Genomic DNA, 22698 nt, shown 5'->3' with positions numbered 1-22698 from the left:
AAGCTGAGAGAGAGTTGGCGTGGCTGCGTCCGAGGCGGGTGCCAAAAACCGCAGAGGGAAAAACATTATTTTTCAATAAAAGATAGTTCAAGCACAACCCAGTCATGTGTGTGTGGGTGCTTTGTTACAGGAGTATCACACACCACTACTGTATAAGCCTGAACTGCCCCCATCACATCATTAAAGTGTCTGGCAAATCTCAGCCACCATCTCTACATGGGACATTACGTTTTGTGCTACAAATGATTGAAACATTGATTGAATAATTATACTGATCCAATATCATCTGCAGCAATGGCGTCACAATGCCATTTGGACTGAAGAATGTAGTCTGAATGTAAAAAAAGGAAGAAAGGTGTTCAGAACTGAGGGGAGTGCACTACCAGAAGGCAACATTGCAGACATTGAATATAGTTATAAGTACTTTTATAAGTACCAAATGTGAAGCATGAAGAGCCACTAAGAAAGCTGCAACCCCAAATAACTGCAGAGAATAAGGCAAGACCTGAGGAGTCAGCTGAATGGGAAGATCAGGACCCAGGCAATCAGCATCAGCAGGCTCTGTTCCTGATCAGATACCCTGCTGGGATTACAAGATGGCCAAAGGAGGAGATTAAAGCCACTGACATCAAGACAAGAAAGCTCCTTACCATGCTTGGAGGGTTTCACCCCAAATCCTGAGACTGCCCTGCTTTACTGTCGGTTGTCAATCAGTACTGGTCTCCTATCTGTCATATAATCATAAAGATTACACTAGTCAATAATTGAGGAGGATTACTTTTGTTCTCAGACAGAAGTAATTCCCACCTCTTTACTGTGTAATGTAAAAGTCAGTCAGGTTTGCAGATGACACAGATACTTTTGAGTTTTCACTGACAGAATCGAGATCATGATGTTTTTCTCGCTGTTGCTTCTGATCTGTTCTTTTTCCACAAATCAGATGGAGGCAGATAATGAAATTCTTCACTAGCAGATTTCAAACCAACAACCCTGTCAACAGGACATCCACGCTGTGCTCAGACAGATGGCAGTCTCACTGGCTGAACAGAAAGTGGAAATCAGGAGGTTAAAACAAGAGAATCAAGGTATAGTATCATGTCAGGTGGTGAGCGAAGTAACAGCATCAGGAAACCTTCATATGTTGAGTTACAGAAATATCAATGTCACTTCATAAATATTCAGAATGACAGAAATGAAAAACACTTATAGTTATGTGTTGTTGTCAAATTTAATATTTTTATTACACAAAAACTGAAGCGGTCTTCAGAGAAGTTTGGGGAAATAAAATGTTTCTTTTCTGCTTATTTCAGACCAGCAGGAGATAAAAATGACTGAGACTGAAGCTGCAGTCCAAATGTATTGTGTGGAAATCATCATGGGCCTGACAGTTTTTGTAGAAATATGTGGTTTTGACACATTTTTTTATACTAAAGTGCAAAATGTAATCGTCCATATTTATTTCCATTGTAAAACACCTTAATATCAGACACTGGAGCCAAATAAGTCTCTTTTCATCTCAGCATTGTCTGACAAGTTTGAGGTTCCTTCTGAGTGCTGTGCACCATCTAGTGACATCTTTGAATACTGCACTGGTGTAAGGAGTCCAATGAAACCAGTACTGAGTCCGTTTTGAAGATAAAGAAAAAAATCTTCACTTTTATGACACATTCTGAATTATTCTGTTTTATGTTTTGAACATTTTTTTTTACTGTATTTGGCCAATTACACACACACACACACACACACGCACACACGGTAGAATCAACTCGATCGAAGAGGTGGGTGGTCCTGAAAAGAACCTTGTGTTGCGTAGATAGATCAGTACTGCAAATTAAACCACCAAAGCCGTACAGAGTGCGACCCTGCTTCTTCTAAGCGTATATCAGAAATTACAGGAAACTTTTATTCAATGCAATACAGCCAATACGCTACAATTATGTCATTTAATGTGTTTGTGTAACTTGTCTTCCTCATAAACATTTATTGTGCAATTGATAAAGATACTTGTAACACTCCAAATTATTAACTCAGGTTAGTCTCCTCACGTTATCTGCAACTTGACCAATACTTTACATTAATGTATTCTCAAGTTACCAAGTTACCTTACATGGGAAGTACCTATTTAAATTTACCAACCTCAGTTTGCAATAATGTGACCAAAAGTTACATTAATGGCTCTTCAACTCACTTATGAGGTGCAAGTTTTATTTTTTCTCTTGAATCTTAGTTACTCATTAAGTTACAAGTACATCACTATAATTTTGACTTGGACAACACAAAAAAACAAAAAAACAAAACATGTTTTGAGTGATGTGCATTTTAGCAAATTTTTACTCTGTCCACCTCCGATTTTCACTTATTCACTCTTCAACAAAAGATAGCCAACAATCTCCTAAGATAATGAATTAGATAATAACTTTTGTTGTGTAAGATTATCAGTTATATTCAGTTTCTTTTTTCTTACCTCTTGCAGCAATGTTCCTGATGCGCTCAATCTTAATTTTTGCAGCACGTCCTTTTGAAGAGGCCAGTGACATTATCCTTGCGGAATACTGGTCCAGTTTTGCCATGAATGTTGTTTCCAAGTTAACAGTGCTGATCCTTTGGAATTTGTCATTTATCTTAAAAAAAAAAGAAAAGAAAAAAGAAACCACCACCAACAACAAAAAACCCCCAAAATGTTTGTTGTTGTTGTTGTTTTTTTTTAATTGAAGCCTTTTATTATGTTTAAAAGAAAAATGTAATTAAGAAAAGAAAATGTAAAAGTGTGAAAGGAAGTGACTCTTCTCTACTCCTGAAGAAAATTAGGACTTGTGAGGAATAAAGTACTTCTTACACTAACCTATTTGTGGCTCTTTACCCTCAAAATGTGGAAATTTATCAAGAGGAAGAACAACTTATTCGGTCTGCAGGGTTTTTTAAATCATTTTAAATCAAATCATCTTCTTTTTTCTCCTCCGCTCCTTTATGTCTACAATATGATATCTGCATCACCCCATACTAAGTCACACCCTGTAGTTTCTCCCCCTGAGTAACCTTTTGCATACTTCATTTAGAGCTAAGTCACAAGGGTTACATGTCCTTCTTCTCTACATTTTACTTCAACATGATTTCTCAATAGGTCAGTCACACATGAATTGCTTTACAAGTCTTTTAACTCAGTTCCATACATATATGTTTTCAATCACAATATACTCAATATAACCCTGTGAGTCTACACAGATGATCAGATTAAACTTACATTATTATAATTAGTCATAGTCAATAATTACTTAATTATTATAGTATTAGTCATTATACTGTAAACTACAGGCAATAAAAAGTGAACCACAGGGGCCTTTTATATTCAGCAACAGCTGTGCTTTGTCACAGTCTGCAGAGCATGCTGTGTGGAGTGTTTGAGCATGATGCAGAGGCGAACTCCAGTAGAAAATGATTTCTGCCCCCACATTCAGATGTTGTAGTCAGAATCTGACATAAACAACATGAAAAGATCCACCCTGCCTTTTATCAGTGGTTCACGCTGCTGCTGATAATTGTGTGCAGGATATATTCTTGGCACACTGGGCTCCTTAGCACCAACTGAGCATCGTTTTAAATGGAATACTGTTTATTTCTCAGCAGCTTTTCAGCTTCCACATCTTCCCAGATCTCTTCATTCTAAAAAGGAGAAACGGCACTTTAGGGTCAACTCTAAAATGCTGTATGGACTACTGTACAAGAATGGTTACAAAATGGTAAGGCACAACTTTAGAAATAAAATGAGAAGACTGAAATTATATGAAAACGACTGCAAGACTTCAGAAGAGGAACGTACAACTGTAAGTATCTCTCTCACAGGTAAGTGGGAACACAAGCTCAAGGCTTGGCTTGTACTTGGGTCGCACTAACTTAGTAGGACAACAATCCAGCGAGTACTCAAGAGCTGCCGCTCCCTTACGGAGAGGCCACAACGAGGGCATCAGGAACAGGTGCGTGATTAATCCAGGCGTGTGAAGGCAGAAGATGGGAAACCTCACACTTTGAATCACCTTGTTGTTGAATTGTGCTATTAAATAAACTTGCCTTGCCTTCACACAGTCCTGCTTCTGCACCAAAACCAGAACAGACAGACACACATGACAGAGGGGAGGGAGAGAGAAAGAGAACGGCGAGTTGACCGGCGAGGACAAGGTTTCTTAAAAGTAATAAATATATAACTCTTTAGGCAAATCGCAGATACTTATTTAAAAAATTTGATGATGTGAGAGAAACTACTCAGGTCTCAAAAGTTAAACAAATATGCAAATAGTCAACAGTATTATTTTAAGTTTAAACCAGAGTAACATCTGAAAACAACAGGATTATTTATAAGTGAGACTGTTAATTTTGTTTTTCTGGTGCAACTCATCATATCTGTTCAATCCAGTATAAAAAAAAAAAAGTAAGCATGAGACTTTATGTATTTGTCCCAAATTAAAACTAAATGATCCCACTTTGCAGTAATACCACTTCCAGCTGATCATGGAATATTATAATAATAATATATTTGTAATTATTATTTTATTAGATTAACACAAGACGACTAAACAGTTTCATGAATTCTTCCTGTCCTGCAAATAATGTTTCTCCTTTAAACCCCACAAAGCATTCATTGTTGTTCCTCTGAGCTGCGTCACAGTAACTTAATCTCGTACCTCCCACATGTCTACTTCCAAGGAAAGTTGTCCCTCCTTCCCTCAATTTCTCTTTCCTGGCATTTCTCTGCTGCTCTTTAGCTTCCTACATATCTTTGTCCTGAAAAGGAAAAACAGCACCAGGCTCAACTGCAGTTTTTAAATGTGCTGACTAGGGCTGGGCCATATCATACAGTTCACGGTAACACTGGTATAATGTCGGGCAATGATAAGAAAATGAAATATCGCGATAGAATATGAGTAAAATGCGCATGCGTACCTTTGTTTTCATACGCACATGGCGGGAAAAGCATGGCGGAGAATAAGAAGGGCGAAAGCGGATCATTGAATGAAAAGGATGAACCAGAATTGGTTTGTAAAAATGCTGCAACTTCAGTGGTGTGGAACTGGTTTAGCTTTCGTCCGTCAGATACACAACAAAGCATTATTTTTGGTAGCGCATGCTAGCGGGCCGTGGTATGAATTCTGGTTGTGTTTAGAATCAGAATCAGAATCATGATACTTTATTAATCTTGAAGGAAATTAGGGTTACAGCAGGCAGCACGCTAATGGCGCATGCGCACTTACAAAGGAACCTTCTGACCAACTTTACACAAGCATCACATTGGGGAGACATGTCAGAAAGGTAGAAAAAACAACGACCTCGAAACGATTTTCTGTGGTACACGGCGCTCGAAAATCTGTCAAATGTTTTAGTACGACTTTGCTAAGCTACGAACCCGCACCGTTTGATGGATTGCACGAATAAAGTTGTGGAGTTGTAAAGTATTTTGTCTAGTGTCAATTTTATCGTCAGTTATATCGTTATTGCAAATTTTCAAATGTATATCGTGATAAATATTTTTGGTCATTTCGCCCTGCTCTAGTGCTGACTGCTGAACAGGAAAGGGCCGCAAAAGGGTAACATGAAACTTTACAACTTTAGAAATAAAATGAGAAGACAGAAAGGATTTAAAAACAACTGCAAGACGGCACAAATTACAAAATCCAACACAAATCAAATCAACCGCTGCAACATGTTGTAGGCATCAATTCCAAATTTTACATTCAGTGATCATTTTTTCATCTCACAGGTTTCTGTTTTTTTCACAGCTGCAGATTCCAAAACAGTGACGTGGGACTCAGGGTAGTGTTTGCATTGCTTTGCTCTGTCTGACAGCTTGTTCACACTCGGAGGATTAAAAGTGCTCTGTGGACGCTCAAAGTCTTTGTGGGTCGAATTATTCCACAATAAAAAATGATAAGGAATCAATAAAAAAAAAAAATCAAGTGTGATATGCACAAAAAACTACAAAGACACAAAAAACTACAAAACCTACTTCATAAAACAAAAGTATTATTTAATAAGATGCAACTATAAAAGTAATAAGGAGGGAAGTTAAAGATGATGTAATCTGTATTTGAGTGCAGTGCTCATACTGCTTTACATTTGAAACCACTGCAGATATGATACAACATAAAAAGTTATATACAAATCTTTGTGCATAAGTGCAGTACCCTTATAAACATATCTCATTTATTAAAAGAAAACTCTGAGTACATTGTGTGCAGATGCAGTAAAAACTACTTTGAGCTGTAGAGGAATAAACTGACTTTCGGTAAGTTATCTCTCCTCCTGATGACGACAGATTCTCATAAAAGTAAAATGAGTCATGTTTCCACATCTGGATTGTTTTAAACGGGGCATAACACCGCCCTCTCCTCCACTCCAGCCAGTCTGAGAACAGCTTCCGTCCCTGCTCACAGCAACAACTATTTCCACTGGATTTACTGGAAGGAGCTTTGAACCTCCCCTTGTTAAACAAGCATTCCACAGAAGTTTCCCCCTCTAACTTACCGGACGTCCTGCCCAGCAGAGCCCTGAAACCCTTAAAAGCAGCTCACTCTGCTGTTCTCTTCTCACTTTGCTGCAGTCGGAGCACATCTGGACTTTGGGAACGGTACTGTTATTCTGACTGCATTTTCCAGCTGCAAACATGGCTCAGATCAACATCTGCCTCAAACACATCTTCACCATCTTCAACATATTCTTCATGGTGAGTAAAGAGATTATTTAGCAAATGATAATCGCAGACTTTAATCCAGAATCTCCTTAAAGACTTCAACCAGTCAGCAGGCAGACGCAGCAGTCAAAATCAACCACATTTGCCTCCTTTTTTACAATTAAATGAAACCGAAGCTTAGAAGAGTAAAATAAACCAATATCAACTCAACATGTTTGTTCTTACTTTCAGAGTTTGTTGTTGTGCTCGTCCACGTGTGTGGCTGTGCAGTCATTTCATATCCTGGTTGTGTTTAAAGGATGCAGCAGCTCTAACCAGACTGTTTCTGTTTGTTCAGGTTGCTGGTGGAGTAGCCATCGCCCTCGCTCTGTGGTATCAGTTCTTCATGGACATTCGAGGATACAAAGTGAGGACACATTCAAACATAAATGTAACACGTGGGAACAAACAGACAAAGCCCACTAACCTTTTGTGACACTTCTGTCCACAGCTGGAGGGTCGCTCCACCCAACTCTTCATCCTCTACGTGGTGGGCTGCATTGCCATGATGATCGCCTTGCTGGGAGCCTACGGAGCCCACAAGGAGAGCAAAGTGGCCCTTATCATGGTGAGTTCAGACTGTCATTGGTTTTAAGTTTTGGGGATGTTTTGGGTTTTTCTCATTTTTATTATCTTTGCATTACAGTATGGTGCTCTGATTTTACAGGTCCTTATGTTCACTGTAGGTTAAGAGGAGTTTTGTGTTTGAAGTCCAAAGTCGTCTTTTTATGTTCTATATTCCTAGTGGCTCAGTGTTTGCTACGTTTTTTTTTTTGCCCGTCCCGTTTGGCTCTTTTGCCATCAGAATTATTGTCTAAAGGCGAAGAAAGATGCCCAACAGATTTACTTTACCAAATGGACCATCCCAGCCGTAATGGTCTATTTGATTCACCTTTTATTGTTTATTTTATTTTATTCTCACTTGTTAAATATGGGACAGATTTGACTGGGGAAAAGAAAGGGGAGAAGGAAAGAGGGAAAGAAAAACAGCGGGGAAGAGGGACGAGGATAAAGGGCAAAAAATAAAAACCAACAAAATAAGCAAACAAAAAATACATATATCAATCACCTGTTGAGAAAGAAAAAAGAGAAAACAAGCAGAAGGAAAAAAAAGAGCAATATAATAAACAACAACACGATGATCTATGTGAATATAACAGTAAATACTAAATATTAAACATTGTTGTGCAGCACGTAATATCGACAGCGCACAGTGTGCTTTGAGGTAGGAGCCAAAAAGGGTGTAGTTTGTGTGTATGAGCACCCGTGTGTACACCTGTGAGCATGACCGCACTTGTATTTAAAAGGTTCCTTCATGTAATGATCTGCTAGAGGGTGTGGGGAGCCACAGCCCCGTCCTCCAGGGCATGAAGCAGGTATGGAGGAGATCAAAACTCCAGACATCCAGAGGCCCTCAGAACACAAGAGACCAAGGAAGACCAACAGAGGGGCAGCCGCGCCACTATCCCAGAAAGAGCTGAGGAGAGCCCCAGATGAGGGGTCACTCAGCAGCCGCGGAGCAGAAGCCAGGGGGGGTTGCAGTGACGTGCCCGTGAGCTTCGCCGGCAGCCAGCTGTGCCAGAGTGACCGGGCCCCAGGCCGAGAGGCTGAGGGCACCCCACCCCCGAAGTGGCCCGAGCAAGCCCCAGGCTCCAGGCCCCGACAAGCAGCCACCAAGGAGTGAGCCGGTGTGTACCTGGACGCCCATCCCTGGACACAAAGAACCACCAATGCACCGATGTCTGAGGGCGTCTGCCACTGGCAGGGGAAGTGGAGGGCCTGAGATGTCCCCAGAGAGGTGGCGTCTGATATCCAACCTGACATATAGACACAGACAAACAGGCACACACAGATACAAACATCCATTCCCACCCTCATGCTCTCATATGCAATTACTCAACACTCACCGAACGTGGAGACAGACACAAAGAGACACTGTACACACAATCAAACTCCCCAAGCGTACTCTAGGCCCCAGGTCTAGGTACCCTTGCCCCTGGAGGGGGAAACTGCACCCAGACCCAGGTAGTGTTTCCCTTTTCCCTGGGGTGGAGAGAAGCAGACATTCCCCCGACTCGGCACCAGCAGGGAGGCCCCACATTCCAGACCCCAATCGGATGGCCAACTCCTCCTCCTAGCCCCCCCGCTCCAACAGGCAGCAGAGAATGGTTTTATTTTGATGGTCTCCCATCTTGTTTGCTGTATTTAGTTTTGCTTCCTCTTGTCTTCCCACATGGAAAAGAAATGGAAAAAACTTATAAAAGACTTGCCTAAGATGTGGCCTACTTCATATAATGAATCATATAAGGCTTATATGATTTACTCATGAAAGTGGCCACTTTCTCATTACTTTCATATATTGTTTTAGTAAGTATCCAAAACATACAAGTTTCATTATATAATTTTTCAAGGGATCTTATATCTGTTTTCACTCTTGTATGCTTTTCATACAAGTTTCACACAAGACAGATACAAACTTTATAAGATTTATATATATCTTTTCCATATGGGTTGTTAGTCTCATTCCATTATGGGCTGCTTGTATTTCTTAATGAAGACCATCTGTGATAAATGTAATAGTCATGCTTTGATAATGCAAGTGTTTAAAAAAATGAATGAATTTTCCTCTGCAGTTCCTGGTGTTTATGGTCATTGGATGCTCGCTGATGCTCATAATTGGAATCCCTGCTGCCATCATTCATCCTCAGGTAACAGCAGGGTGCTGGACGAAGTCATGTGAAGAGATTTATTTGATTTAACTGGAAAAACTTTTTAAATCATGCTTTTTTAAAATAATCAACACATATAAATACAGTTACTTTTTCATTACTTTACCTTACCCATATTATCTTTCATAACCATTAAAATGCTTTAATTTTTAAAATATAAATGTAATACATGCTATAAAAATATTTGTTTTTTGCAGCTCAAAGGCATCGTGGAGCAGACTTTCAGCAGGTTTGTGCCTCTGGACAAATCTTCAGAGGACGTGAGGAACATTGCTGAGGGCATTCAGGAGAAGGTGAGATATTCTAACTTGCTCGCTGCAATCTCTTAATCTTTTTAAAATGAGTTTTTCTTTTGTTGTTGCTACATACAAGTTACATTCGTGGAAAAAGAGATGCACTCAATCAGGGCATAAAAGATTTAGCACTTGCAAACTGGTGATAATGTAAAATAACATCAGATGAGCTTTGAAACATGACATAATACACTGTGCCATTATTTATATACACTTGATAGTTGGCAGCAAGTGAGCTTTCAGAATAAGATCAGGCAAACTGTCCACAAGTAATTTGATCACTTTTTTCTAAAAAAAAATTTCAAAAGGGGGAAAAAGAAACCCTCACACACCTTTTAACGTTTATTTCCAGCTGATGATCCTCCTGAAGATGAGTAACCCTCGTCTTTCTTTCTTCTCCTGCTGCTGTTTGTAGTTTCACTGCTGTGGTCTGTTCAGCTACAAAGACTGGGAGAACATCCCCAACTCCTGTGTGTGCAGCCAGGAGGAGGAGTGGGAGGGCAAGTGTCAGACTGTCGAAAACAACGTGAGTATTGATGCACCCACTTGCTTCACTGCACTGTTAGACTTTTCATCGCCACTTTACGGTAACATACTGGCGTCACTGTTGCCAGTGTCATACCGTGATGCCGTGTTACGGTAGCTTACCGTTCTGCAGGATGATACCGTTTTTTGCTGGTGTGGTATACTACTCTTGGACAAATTATGATAACGCACCGTAGCCTTTTTTACGGTATCTCACTGGCGACAGTGACGCCAGTGAGATACCGTTATGTCGTTATGTCGTAAATTACGTCAACAAAGTAACATCATACTGTGATTAAGAAATTGGTATACTACCGTTTATTCACGGTATGTCACTGTAAGCCCGCTGCAAGGTAATACACTGCAATATATTAACCAGTAACTTACCGTTATCACGCATCATCAGTACCAAAAATATTCATCTCTGCTAGAGGACACCGTGTCCCAACAGGCGGTCATTTACTGTTTAACAGTCCGTAATTGACCGTAATTTCAGTTAACAGTAACATACTGTAAGAGACTGGAGGGTTCCAAAAAAAATGGATGGATAGATAGATAGACACACACACACACACACACAAAATATAATTCATGTGCTTTACACCACTTTATTTCAGTTCTGATTTTCCTCTGCAGAAATACACATTTCCAAAATCAAAAACTGAAAAGAACTGAAAACATATTTTCATTGAGGAAGCATTTGTTTTTACTGAACTATGTAATCCATTATTTTCTCAGATGGTTGTACAAACAATAACGATATTATGTCATATCCATATCATGGCAGACAACATATGCTCAAGTGTTGGGTTTTCTTAGTTATATTTTGTAAGGTCTTAAACCTACAATGTGAATTGCCTTGGCATTCATTTTGTTGGCACCATACAAATAAACTGAATTGTAATGAATATAATATCAAGCCCCACACATCTGCCTTTATATACACTTTGTCCAAAATACTGTCTCACGCCACCAAATCAATGCACAAAACAGGGTCCACAAGGACATGGATGAGCGTGTGTGGTGTGAAGGAACTTGACTGACCTGCACTAAACCCTGATCTTGCTTTGTGGACTGAGTTCATTGATTTGTAGGGTGAGCCAATGCATGTGACAATTAAAGTGTAAGTAGCTGAAATAATTTTTAACAAACGGGTAAAAGAAGGAAAAAAAAATCAAAACTGTTGCACTCAAAAAAAAACTATTGGACAGAGACAGTGTCTTGCAAGATGGCAAGAGAGCTTGTCTTGTCCAGAAAGCATGGGCCATGGATTATCTGTGGAGACACAGGTAACAACACATTGTTCACTTAAATTATACAAGGAATTCACTAAAAATTGCAAAAACAGTTACCTAATTTGAAGTTCTCCACTCAAATTCAGTAAGCCGCTGGAGGAAAGTTGTGACATGAGGGTTAATCGCTTCACAGTGGTCCCAGTCTTTCTGCTTGTCCCAACCTTGGAGGTACATTTTGTTCCCTCTTCAGGGTTTATCCTTACAAAAAACCTTAAAACATGCCATAATAAATAGTAACATACAGTAACATTGAGTTGTGATTTGAAATAATGAGTTACTTAGGGATAATTTATTCATCAGCTAATTGTTCAAACATACCTCTGAATTAGTTCCAATGTTGCACACGCTGACTCCTGGTATTCCAGGTTCAATACATAGAATGAACCAAAGAAGACTGACATTGCATCAGCAAAGGTGTTCTCTTTATCCAGCTCGACAATTACACGCCCCTCTGTACTCACCATCCAGCAGGTGGCGGTCATTGAACTTTGTCCTTAAATGTATAGGGGCAACATTGTCATTGTCATTATGCAACATAAAATAATTTCAATACTTCACTTCTTCACACTGTCTAGATAGTCATAAAGCAAATAGCTACGTACAGTTAATTATTAATGGCCTTATGTACACAAGTCCGTCTTAACATATTATAATTGTACATAATTGGGAATTATTCTGCACATTAAACACACCTAACAAAGAGTCAGCCCAATTAAATTACCGGAGATGAATCAACTGTATGGTTATTTTGGAGTTTATAGTTTGTGCTGCTGTTAAACTTTACAGTATTGACTTCAGTATTTCTGCTGTTGGTGTAGCTAGACTACTACGTTGATCAGTAATATGTAATGTGAAATTTGATATTGTTACTTTGCTGGATTCACTGAGACACATGTCCAACAACCTTGGTTTATAAAGGAAATTACAGAAATTTGAGCTAACAAAACAGAGACTGGATACCTGTGTCCACGAAAAGCTCCTGTGCCAAACAGAAATTGTAATATGGTCTAATCAGCTCTATTTCATAAATGACCAAGCATAATCAGCCTTGGGGTGCTTGGCAGGCTTTTAACATGCAAACTGAACAATATAAATTTGCATGCACTGAAGCCACAAAATTTAGAAATACACATAGTTGCAAAAAGTTCAGTGAGCAATTACCTTTCCTAAATGACATATGCAATGCAAAAAATAAGAGTATTGTCAATAGGGACCAATTCCCAGTTTTTACATGATCAAAATGATTCACAAAAGGCTTCAATAAACAGAAAATGTGTGCCGACAAGAGAACAGTGCACAAAAATGACAAGATATTTGAGCTCGACGCTTTAATGGGTTTAACATGACTTAGTCAGCACTCCGCACCGTACAGGTACAAGCACACCTGAAAACACTGACCAGCTAACAGCATTAAGCATTTGGGCGCAACCTCGGTAGCTCACCGATTCACCTGTTGCAAACGTCCAAGTTTCTATCAAGTCTCATAAATCCATCGGCAACTATTACCTAACTAGTCTTTTGAGTCTCCACATTCATAGATATTGACATTTTGTCTTAGCATTTGAATGAAAATATCCTGGTAGGGTAGCTTAAAAGTCAAAACAAACAGTAATAAGAACGCATTTCGGACTTCTCTCGAATAGGTGAAAAAAACACTTACCTTCAGACTGATTAGCTGGTTCCGATCCAACTTTAATGTGTCCCATGTCAGTCCGTTTTAGGGAAAAAGTGTTAAGTGGTTTCATTTAATTTTGAGATACTCCCGCATGGATGAGCAATTTGGAGTCTAGCAGAGTTATCACAAATAGCATATGATCTTCAGATATAATCCAATCAACCTTGCATTTAACCCGATTGAACATCCAGTTACCTCTGACTACTTCTAAGTTGCACATGTTAACGGTCTCATCATCACTCTGTGCTGCAGCAAACTGGATCTGTGGCACAGAATAGTTGATGGCCATGTTGTTCTCCTGCTTTGCAGCTTTGTTTGAGTCTGACTTGCGGCTTAAACGTGCAAAACTAAGAGAAGCAGATCAATATTTTCTTCTTGTTGTTATTTAATGGTGGTTGGCAACCAGCAAAAGGAGCATTAACAACCTCGAGCAATATTTTCTATCCCCATTGTTGTTTTGAAGGTGAATACCCGACGTGTGCGTCATACGTCACGTTGTACGTCAGGTGAAGGTGTGGTGTCGGCTATCGCACCTGTCGCATTAAAAAGCTTTAAAAACGTAACAATCGCTTTAAAAACACAACCCAACGCGCTAAACATGAACAAACATAAACACCCGTGTTACATTATCACGTATATCCAGGACATCTCTTCTGAACCAACACAAAGTGGTGCTACAAAGGAATTATTTCTTTAGGAGAGTGCATTTAATACTGCAACAAAATGCACCGCTAAAAATACAGTTTCTGCTTGTCCCAGAATTTATTAATTTTGAGAGTGAAGTTGTAGGACTGATGCTGGTTAGTGGTGTAGGTTTCATGGATGTGACACCTTAACTTGTGTAAAATGACGACCAGAGCATATTATTAGGTTAGTTCACTGTAGTTAGGCAGAAGTGTCTTAAAAAGTACCACCTTATACAAAACAAATGAAGGTCCAGTATAAGAAAGAATAAGAAGAGAAAAAAGGAACACCCTGCTAAATGAAGTCATTTTTAAACATTACTCTAAATGTAGCCATTAGTTTTTGTTGCTGGCCAATAAGTATACTTCAATTATATTTCCCAAGTATACCTTACCTAGTACATATACTAATAATGCTTCTTGGGACTATATTGGCCCCCGTTTTAGTACATAACAGTATTCTTGAAATTACCTTTTAGATGTACTTTTTGTTCACCATAATTGTACTAGCATAATGTCATAATGTCTACAAGAGTATAATTAAAATATACTCGACTCTATCACAATACTAACCTTACAAGTATACTTTTAATTAATAGTATTAATAATGTTTCACATTGTTTGAATAAACAAATACATTTATTAATATATGAGGTTCCATTCAGTTCATCCATCCATCCATCCATCCATTCACTTCCGCTTATCCTTTTCAGGGTCGCGGGGGGCGCTGGAGCCTATCCCAGCTGACATAGAGGCAGGCGAGAGGCAGGGTTCCATTCAGTTCAAGGAATTAAATTTTAGTGTGGCTGCAACTTACTCCTTAAGTTGAAAATTATGCTGTATATTGTAGTTTATATGTTATACTACTTTCACAGTGAATTGCATTTTATAGTAATACACTCTGAATGAGGATTTAAGTAATTACTCTTAGATCTACAGTAGAAAACAACAGAAATCCGGATGGTGTAATAGTATAATCTGAGGAACATCGCCAATTGTTACATTTGCTGTATTTTACAGATGTTTCCATGAGTACGGTGAGTTACCGTAAAAATAATGTAATCTCATGGAATTTTCCCACAATTACATGCAAATTACAGTACTACACTGCTAACATCCTTTAGAGTTTTTTACTGTTGATTTTGCAGTACTAAGCTATGGAAATTACTGCAAAGGCTAACAGTGTGGTTACGGTGTGTCACAGTTTGTAACGTCTTTATTTCTGTAAATTTTCCAGACTTTCATGCTGCAGAGAAAGTCCGTCTACGCTAAGGTGAGCGACCCAGCACCATTTTGAAAAAGCTTAAATCATTCCTCAGTTTATATCAGAACCTGACAGTTTTCATTTTTCCTTCTATTTTCAGACCTGCTTTCCCACCATCACGGACCACATCCAGTTTCATTACAACATCATGCTTGTGGTCAGCTTCACTCTGGCTGTTCTAGCTGTGAGTATTATCAATTATTCAAGGATTCGGTAGCATAAATGTCACATCTGCATTCTCTGTATTTAGTCCCTGCTATTATTTATGCAACAATGAGAAAGTCATAGTATACATGTAATATATTTTTTCTACAAAGTTTGAATTCTCCATCTTCTCCATCAAATGTTGAAAGAATTACAGCATCTGTAGTGGAACAAAACGTAAACTAGTACTAAAATCTAAATTTGTGAAAAATCATCTTGTACGTAAATACATAGCAGTTTGAGTTCATTATAATATTAGTTCATTATGAATACAGAATCAGAATCAACATTTCACAACCTGCAGATGTTTAACTCAACTTCCTGTGCTCCCCAACAGCTGCTTGGCATGATTCTGTCCTCCATCATCATCCACCAGCTGTATTACCCAAACAGACCCACCGTGGTCTCCATGATGCCACCAAAATACAAGGAGCTGTACAACACCCCGGCATACTAGCCAAAGTACGATGCATTGTCTTTTTCTTTCATAGAGTCCTGTTTTTTTTCTTCTTGAATTTCAAAGTGAAATATTTTTCAAGCAGCATGAAAAATTTCACTGCTTTTCTGTTTTATTTTTAATTTTAAATTTTTTGATAACAACAGTGCTCCACAAAGCCCACAAAGCCCAATTCACTGTTTTCTATTATAATTTTAATGTTTTCATCAAAGTAACGCTTGACTTGTAAATACCTGTAAAAATGGTCTTGACCTAGTCCATATTTTTCTTTTAATGTCTCAAAGCTCAAGAATGCCCCCTCATGGGTAAGAGAATAATAAATAGTTAAACCTTTTGAGACCCATATCCTAAACTTATTATCGTGAATATTGGGCCAAAAAGTCAGTCATAAGAAATCCATCTCAATAGCTTAACTGCTTTCTCCAGCCCACTAGTCTGAATAACACCATCCCAACATTTCAGGAGGGAATCGAGCATAATATCACCCAAAATGGCAGTTTTATTTCTTAATTTCTTATCTGCCAAAATTGCTTTTCTGATACATAGAAATTGTTCTTTTCACGTGGACTTTTCTGTGTTTGTGTTAAAAAAAGTTTTTAAATTCAAAATGAAATTTTAGTTTCCAGCTTCTTCACTCTTTGCTGAAGAAAATTCACATACTTTTGGCTCTAAAGTCTTCACCTTAAATACCGTTACTGTAAAAACAGTCTTTAATCTCTAAATTAAAATCTCCTTCACAGAATTTCCTGCATTCCATCTCTGAACAGAGCTGGCAGCTTCCGCCAGCTATCAGCCATCTTGAGATCCCTGAGACCACTCACACCTGGACTCGTGTAACCTGCTGTGTTTGTGGAACGCAGTGTTAATGTTACTGATTCGATTTCTCATGGTAATATTAAATGTACATAAAAGAAAAGCCACATTCTTTTGCGACCTCATGTGAAGTTTGTTAGTAGGACAGAATCTTCCAAGCTTGCAGTTTGAAACCTGAGTGCTGTGATGAAGCAGCTGCTTGTAAAAATGTTTATAAAGGGAAATATTTTTGTATATCTTTGCATTTTTGACGTCTCTATGTGTCGTGTTTTCTTCTGATTAAAACTGTAAATCTAACCATGTTACAGGCTTAAAAGGGGAAAAAATAAACCGTGTCGGTCTCTTTTTTCGGTCTCTGTGAAACAGAAATTTCTTTCTGTTTCACTGCTGTAAAGGAACTTTTTCCAACACAAATCAAACAAAAAACAACTGCAGCAGGTTGTATGCATAATTGTACAGACAGTCAAAACCCATTACCAGTACTATTGATATGGAAGATGTAATTAATGTGAACACCAGACATTTTCCATGAAAATAAGTAGCATAAAAATGACATAACCTACATCACTGTACTTAATTATATGTGTAAATGTGTTATTTTAAAAAATAAAATGTGCTTACAGTGTTCCAGTAAATTCACTCTCCTTCCACATCTGGATTTGATCACAGGAGGTCATGTTCAGACTGGCCCTACATTCACAGAAGTTTTCAAATCCAACAAACACGTGCCCCTCTCTTTAGTTTACTGGAAATCCTTCCCCCCAGAGCAATAAAACTCCTCTGCACTCTGGGAGCAGTGCTGTTATTTTTACTATATTTTCCAGCTGCAAACATGGCTCAGATCAACAGCTGCCTCAAACTCATTTCCACCATAATCAAGAAACTTTTATAAGGCCAATAACAATCATAATCTCTCATACTTGAGCTCAGTATTGAGCTCTTCCACAGCATGTCTTTTATCCTGTCTTCCTTCTCTCACCCCAACCGGTCGCAGCAGATGGCCGCCCCTCCCTGAGCCTGGTTCTGCCGGAGGTTTCTTCCTGTTAAAAGGGAGTTTTTCCTTCCCACTGTCGCCAAAGTGCTTGCTCATAGGGGGTCATATGATTGTTGGGCTTTTCTCTGTATCTATGAAGCGCCTTGAGGCGACATTTGTTGTGATTTGGCGCTATATAAATAAAATTGAATTGAATTGAATTGAATTGAATTGAGTATTAAGCTTTGGAGTCGGTTCTTTATGTGTGCCTACAAAGCGGCCTCATACGGCGAGAGATGCCAAACACCGATACCGGGGGCGTGTGGAGTCCCGCTTCCACCAGGGCGACACACTGTATGTGGCATGGACTACGCACCATTACGGACTACAAAGCCAAGGACACTGCGCCGATCAACGCCGACTCTGCATTCACCAATGAGCTGAATCAGTTCTACTCCCGTTTTGAGGTTAGCCAGGCGGCTAATGCTATCTACCGCCTGACTACCGAGGACAGTGACGCCATCAGCGAGAGACCGGTGACCAGCATCGTGGAGCATGACGTCCGAGCGGCATTGAGGAGAGTGAACACAAGGAAAGCGGCTGGGCCAGACGGCATCACCGGCCGTCTGCTGCGCTGACCAGCTAGCAGGTGTGTTCACTTACATCTTCAACGAGTCCCTGGCGAAGTCTGTGGTCCCCACATGCTTCAAAAGATCCACCATCATCCCTGTGCCCAAGAACAGCAAACCCTCATCCCTGAACGATTACCGGCCAGTTGCACTGACCTCGGTAGTAATGAAGGTGTTTGAGAGGCTGCTGAAGAACATCATCTCCTCCTTCATCCCAGACACCACAGATCCGCTGCAGTTTGCCTACCAACCCAACAGATCCACTGAGGACGCCATCGCCCACGTCCTGCACACCACCCTCAGCCACCTGGACAAGAAACAGGGTAACTATGTGAGAATGCTGTTTGTTGATTACAGTTCAGCGTTTAACACAATAGCTCCCTGCAGACTGTTCACAAAGCTTGGGGATCTGGGACTCAACAGCCGTCTGTGTGCATGGGTGTTGGACTTCCTCACTGGCAGAACTCAGGTGGTGAGGGTGGGTAGATGCGTCTCCAACAGCATCACCATCAACACAGGAGCACCACAGGGATGTGTCCTCTCGCCACTGCTCTACTCCCTCTACACTTCAGACTGTGTGGCCACCCATGGCTCCAACACCATTGTGAAGTTTGCTGACGACACAGTGGTGTTGGGTGCCATCTCCAACAACGATGAGGCGGCCTACATGGACGAAGTGAAGAATCTGGCATCATGGTGCCAGGACAACCACCTCCAACTGAAAGTCGGCAAGACCAAGGAGCTGGTGGTGGACTTCAGAAGGAGTCAGCACAGAGACTACAAGCCCATTATCATCAATGAAGCTCCAGTGGAGAGGGTGCAGTCCTTCAAGTATCTTGGTGTCCACAACTCCTCAGACCTGACATGGGCTGCCCACATTCAGGTCCAGACCAAAAAGGCTAGGCAGCGCCTGTATCACCTACGACAACTGAGGAAGTTCAGGGTCTCTCCAAATATCCTCAGGATTTTCTATACAAGCACTGTGGAGAGCATCCTCACACAGAACATGACATCGTGGTTCGGGAACAGCTGTGTGAAGGACCAAAAAGCTCTCCAGAGAGTGATCCATACAGCAGAACACTGCTGCAGGATTGCTCTCCCCCCGCTTCAGGACACCTACACCAGGAGATGCCGGACTAGAGCAGTGCACATACTGAAGGATCCGTCCCATCCTGGCAACAAACTGTTCCAACCTATGCAATCTGGTAGAAGGTTCCGCATCATCCGGGCAAGGACAGAGAGACTCAAGAGGAGCTTCTATCCCCAAGCCATCCGGGCCCTAAACACACACACACCTGCCCTCTCACATCATCTACAATTGACTGAGACAGGACTCTCTTCCAAACACTCTAAACCCAGGCACATTGTACATTTCAAATCCCTTTAATTTTAAATATGTTTATATTGTCTATCCTGTAAAATAGTCAGATGTCTATTCTTATTAATGTACAGAATTCACCTGCTTGCTGCTACTACTGCACATTCACCCAATGTATATACTATATATATATATAATGTTCTTCCTCTAGAGCTGCAGGTATTGCTTAGTGTAAATAAATGTAAAAATGCCAAAGTGATGTATCTAAAAGACAAACATGCTCTTTGACAAAGCCAAGTACACTCTTCATGACACTTCCTTCATCAGTCTGCTGCTGGAGGGCTGCACCATCAAACTCTTCTTCTTCTACGCCGTCACTATGATGATCACCATAGTGAGAGATTATGGAGCCCACAAGGAGAGGAAAGTGGCCCTGATCATAGGAGCTTAAGGGTTTGAGTGCTCTGAATACCATGGGGACTGCTGTTGCCTTTACCCTACACATCTTCTTGATCCCTCGGTACTTATCAAGCTTCTTATCTTCCCTCTTCCTGATGTTGCTGTCAGTTGGTATAGCTATGTCTATCAATACGGCTATCTTCCTCCGCTTGTCCACCAGTACTATGTCCGATTGATTTGTTTTCTGTATCTAGAAGTCCCACAGGATCTTAGGTCGGTCATTCTCAACCACTGTAGGGGGCATCTCCAATTTTGACCTTGGGACTTTGGTTATGGCGTTCCATGTATGCCCTGTCTACTGGCATCTTGCACCCTGCTGTTATGTGCTGGATTGTCTCAGAGGCGTCTATACACTAGTGATGGGATCTCCGGCTCTTTTTAGAGAACCGGCTCTTTTGGCTCAGCTCACTAAAAAGAGTGAGACGATTACTGTATTACTGTGGCTTCTTACCTCACTTCAAAGACACATTACTACTTTACACAGCCTGCACCTGGGGTCTTGGCTGGTTTGGTAGACCCCAGCCTTTATGGAGCTCTTTCGGCTCCCAACCGGATCTTCAGGTTATTTTGTTGCTTTAATTAATTTATTATTAACAACAATAGAAAATTATGCACAAAACGAATTACTAATGTAAAAAAAACTTGGTTTTGTTTATATATGTTTATATATAAATATATACGGTGGCCCCTAGAGACAAAGCACGTACAATCTCCAAAGCATGTACAAATTCCAAAGCACGTCCAAACTCCAAAACACATTTCTAGCATTAACTGAACTTCCAAAACTGCTAATCAGGTAGCAAAAGAGCTACCTAGATCACTTAAATTACACAACTGAAAGCATATGTGTATTGTTTGAGTATTTATACATAAGCTTTCATATATATTCAAATAATTTGAAAAAAAATTCATTTACCTGTTGCTACCACACACCAAATCTGGTCGTTGGTACTTCCTGGCTTGTGCAGCCACTAAGTAACAAAAGCTCAACATTGCCCCTAGCATCCTGGAGCACTTCTGTTGGAGTTTGCTTTGAAGTTTGTACGTGCTATGGGGTTTTTACGTGTTTTGGAGTTTGTACGTGCTTTGGCTATAGCGGCCACCATAAATATACTTCTTATTCATTCACTCCACATAAAATGTAATAAATAAATCATATAATACAAAAACCAACTATTTCCGTTTCAGCTTTTAACCATTTAAATTTTCAGCTTTTTCCTTTTAAAAGTCAAAGACAGTTAAATATAAATTAAAATATGAAAACAAAAAGAAGATGCACATTCTCTGTCACATGGGCCTGCTTGAATAAACTTTCCGAATCCTTTATCATCTGCAACTAAAAATGGTTGTGGATGATCACTATACCTTTCTAATGTGACATTGTTGTCCCTGGCTCTCTTTCTCTCTTTCCCTCTGGCTCTGTTCCTGTGCTACTGCGAGTGTAACTACCGCCCCTCCCCCCTCTGCCCAGCGCAAAGCACAAGGCTTGTGTGCAGAGTGAAGCGGAAAAAAAGTGTAAGAGAAAGGGTGAGAGAAAGGAAAAAAAAAACAACCCACGGAGCCGGCTCGCGTCGTTCACTTCAAAGACACATCACTACTTTACACAGCCTGCACCTGGGGTCTTGGCTGGTTTGGTAGACCCCAGCCTTTATGGAGCTTGTTCCTATGCTGCTATGATTAATGCCTTTTTGCTGTCTTTCCATCCAGCTTTGTCCAACAACTATCTATTGTCTAACAACAAATATCTGCCACTTTCATTATCTGACAGGGGTGCATGCATGCTGGGGCATGTCCTTCCATGGTGGTTCTTCTCCTTTCTCCTCTTCTTTCTCTGATTTCTGATTAATTCACTAAGCACATGATCAGTTGTGGCAATCCTCCTGATGTACTCATGGATCTTTGTTGTTTCATCCTGGATAGTGGTTCTGTGTACTCACAAGTTCTCAGCTTCCTTCCTCCCGCTAAGTGTACAGTCTCTAGGTGCTGGACGTGGGATGTAACTCATCACATATGGTCAGGAGCTCCCTTGTCTTAATGTGGCTTCTATCTCCTCCTTTGGCCAGCTTATTATCCCAGCAGGGTGTCTGATGGCTGGCAGTGTGTAGATGTTGATTTTTTCTTTTTTTTATCTTGCCCGGCAGCTTTTCAATCAAAATTATGATCTCACTGTAATGTTGTGCCAAACATTTGCTTTTCCATCAAACACTATAAAAACTCTTTATAGGCTTGTTTTGTTTTTGCCAATTTATTGATTTCTATTTTTATTATTTTACTATTATTCACAGTACATGTGGAATATAGCAATGTCAGTGCTGCCAGGCAGAAAAAAAGACACAAATGAAAAAGAAAATGGGAGAAAATAGAAGAAATAAATAACAATAAGAAAGAAGACGAAGACACAGCACAAGTAGAAAAGCAAAATGGTTCAATCACAATTTTAGAACTGCACAAATGAGGTAAGGGCCTGTGTCTGTGCCTCTGTTTACATACTTGATGAAGAGGGTAAGAAGCCACAGTAATGCAGACAAAGGCCTCAGGCCAAAGTGCAAGAACAGAAGCTAATCTTTGCATCGCACACCTGTTATGTAGTCAGGTGATTAAATGTAGAGGGGAGTGGCTGCTCCGTTCAGCCGAGAACGAAACTAAAAGTGAGATCAGTTGAC

At 40.1% G+C, this 22698-nt stretch overlaps 1 protein-coding gene across 2 annotated transcripts; it reads left to right on the top strand.

Moving 5' to 3' along the window:
• Positions 1–6554: 6554 nt before the first annotated feature.
• On the top strand, positions 6555–16986 carry LOC146499296 (tetraspanin-8-like). Of its 2 annotated transcripts, none has more exons than XM_085138203.1 (10): positions 6555–6712; positions 7017–7085; positions 7170–7286; positions 9352–9426; positions 9645–9740; positions 10156–10266; positions 15156–15191; positions 15283–15366; positions 15724–15848; positions 16611–16986. In XM_085138203.1, the coding sequence occupies exons 1-9, from the start codon at positions 6653–6655 to the stop codon at positions 15841–15843; spliced, it is 768 nt and encodes a 255-aa protein (XP_084994329.1). In that variant the 5' UTR covers positions 6555–6652; the 3' UTR covers positions 15844–15848; positions 16611–16986. The 2 variants fall into 2 exon arrangements, with proteins under 2 accessions (XP_084994329.1, XP_084994328.1); XM_085138202.1 differs by having other exon boundaries at positions 6556–6712; positions 16584–16986.
• The last annotated feature ends 5712 nt before the right edge of the window (positions 16987–22698 follow it).

The sequence above is a fragment of the Neolamprologus multifasciatus genome, chromosome 17, assembly GCF_963576455.1.
Source record: "Neolamprologus multifasciatus chromosome 17, fNeoMul1.2, whole genome shotgun sequence".
NCBI classification, from domain to species: domain Eukaryota; kingdom Metazoa; phylum Chordata; class Actinopteri; order Cichliformes; family Cichlidae; genus Neolamprologus; species Neolamprologus multifasciatus.
Note: the sequence above shows the minus strand (reverse complement) of the source record. Positions and strands in the feature narration are given on the sequence as shown.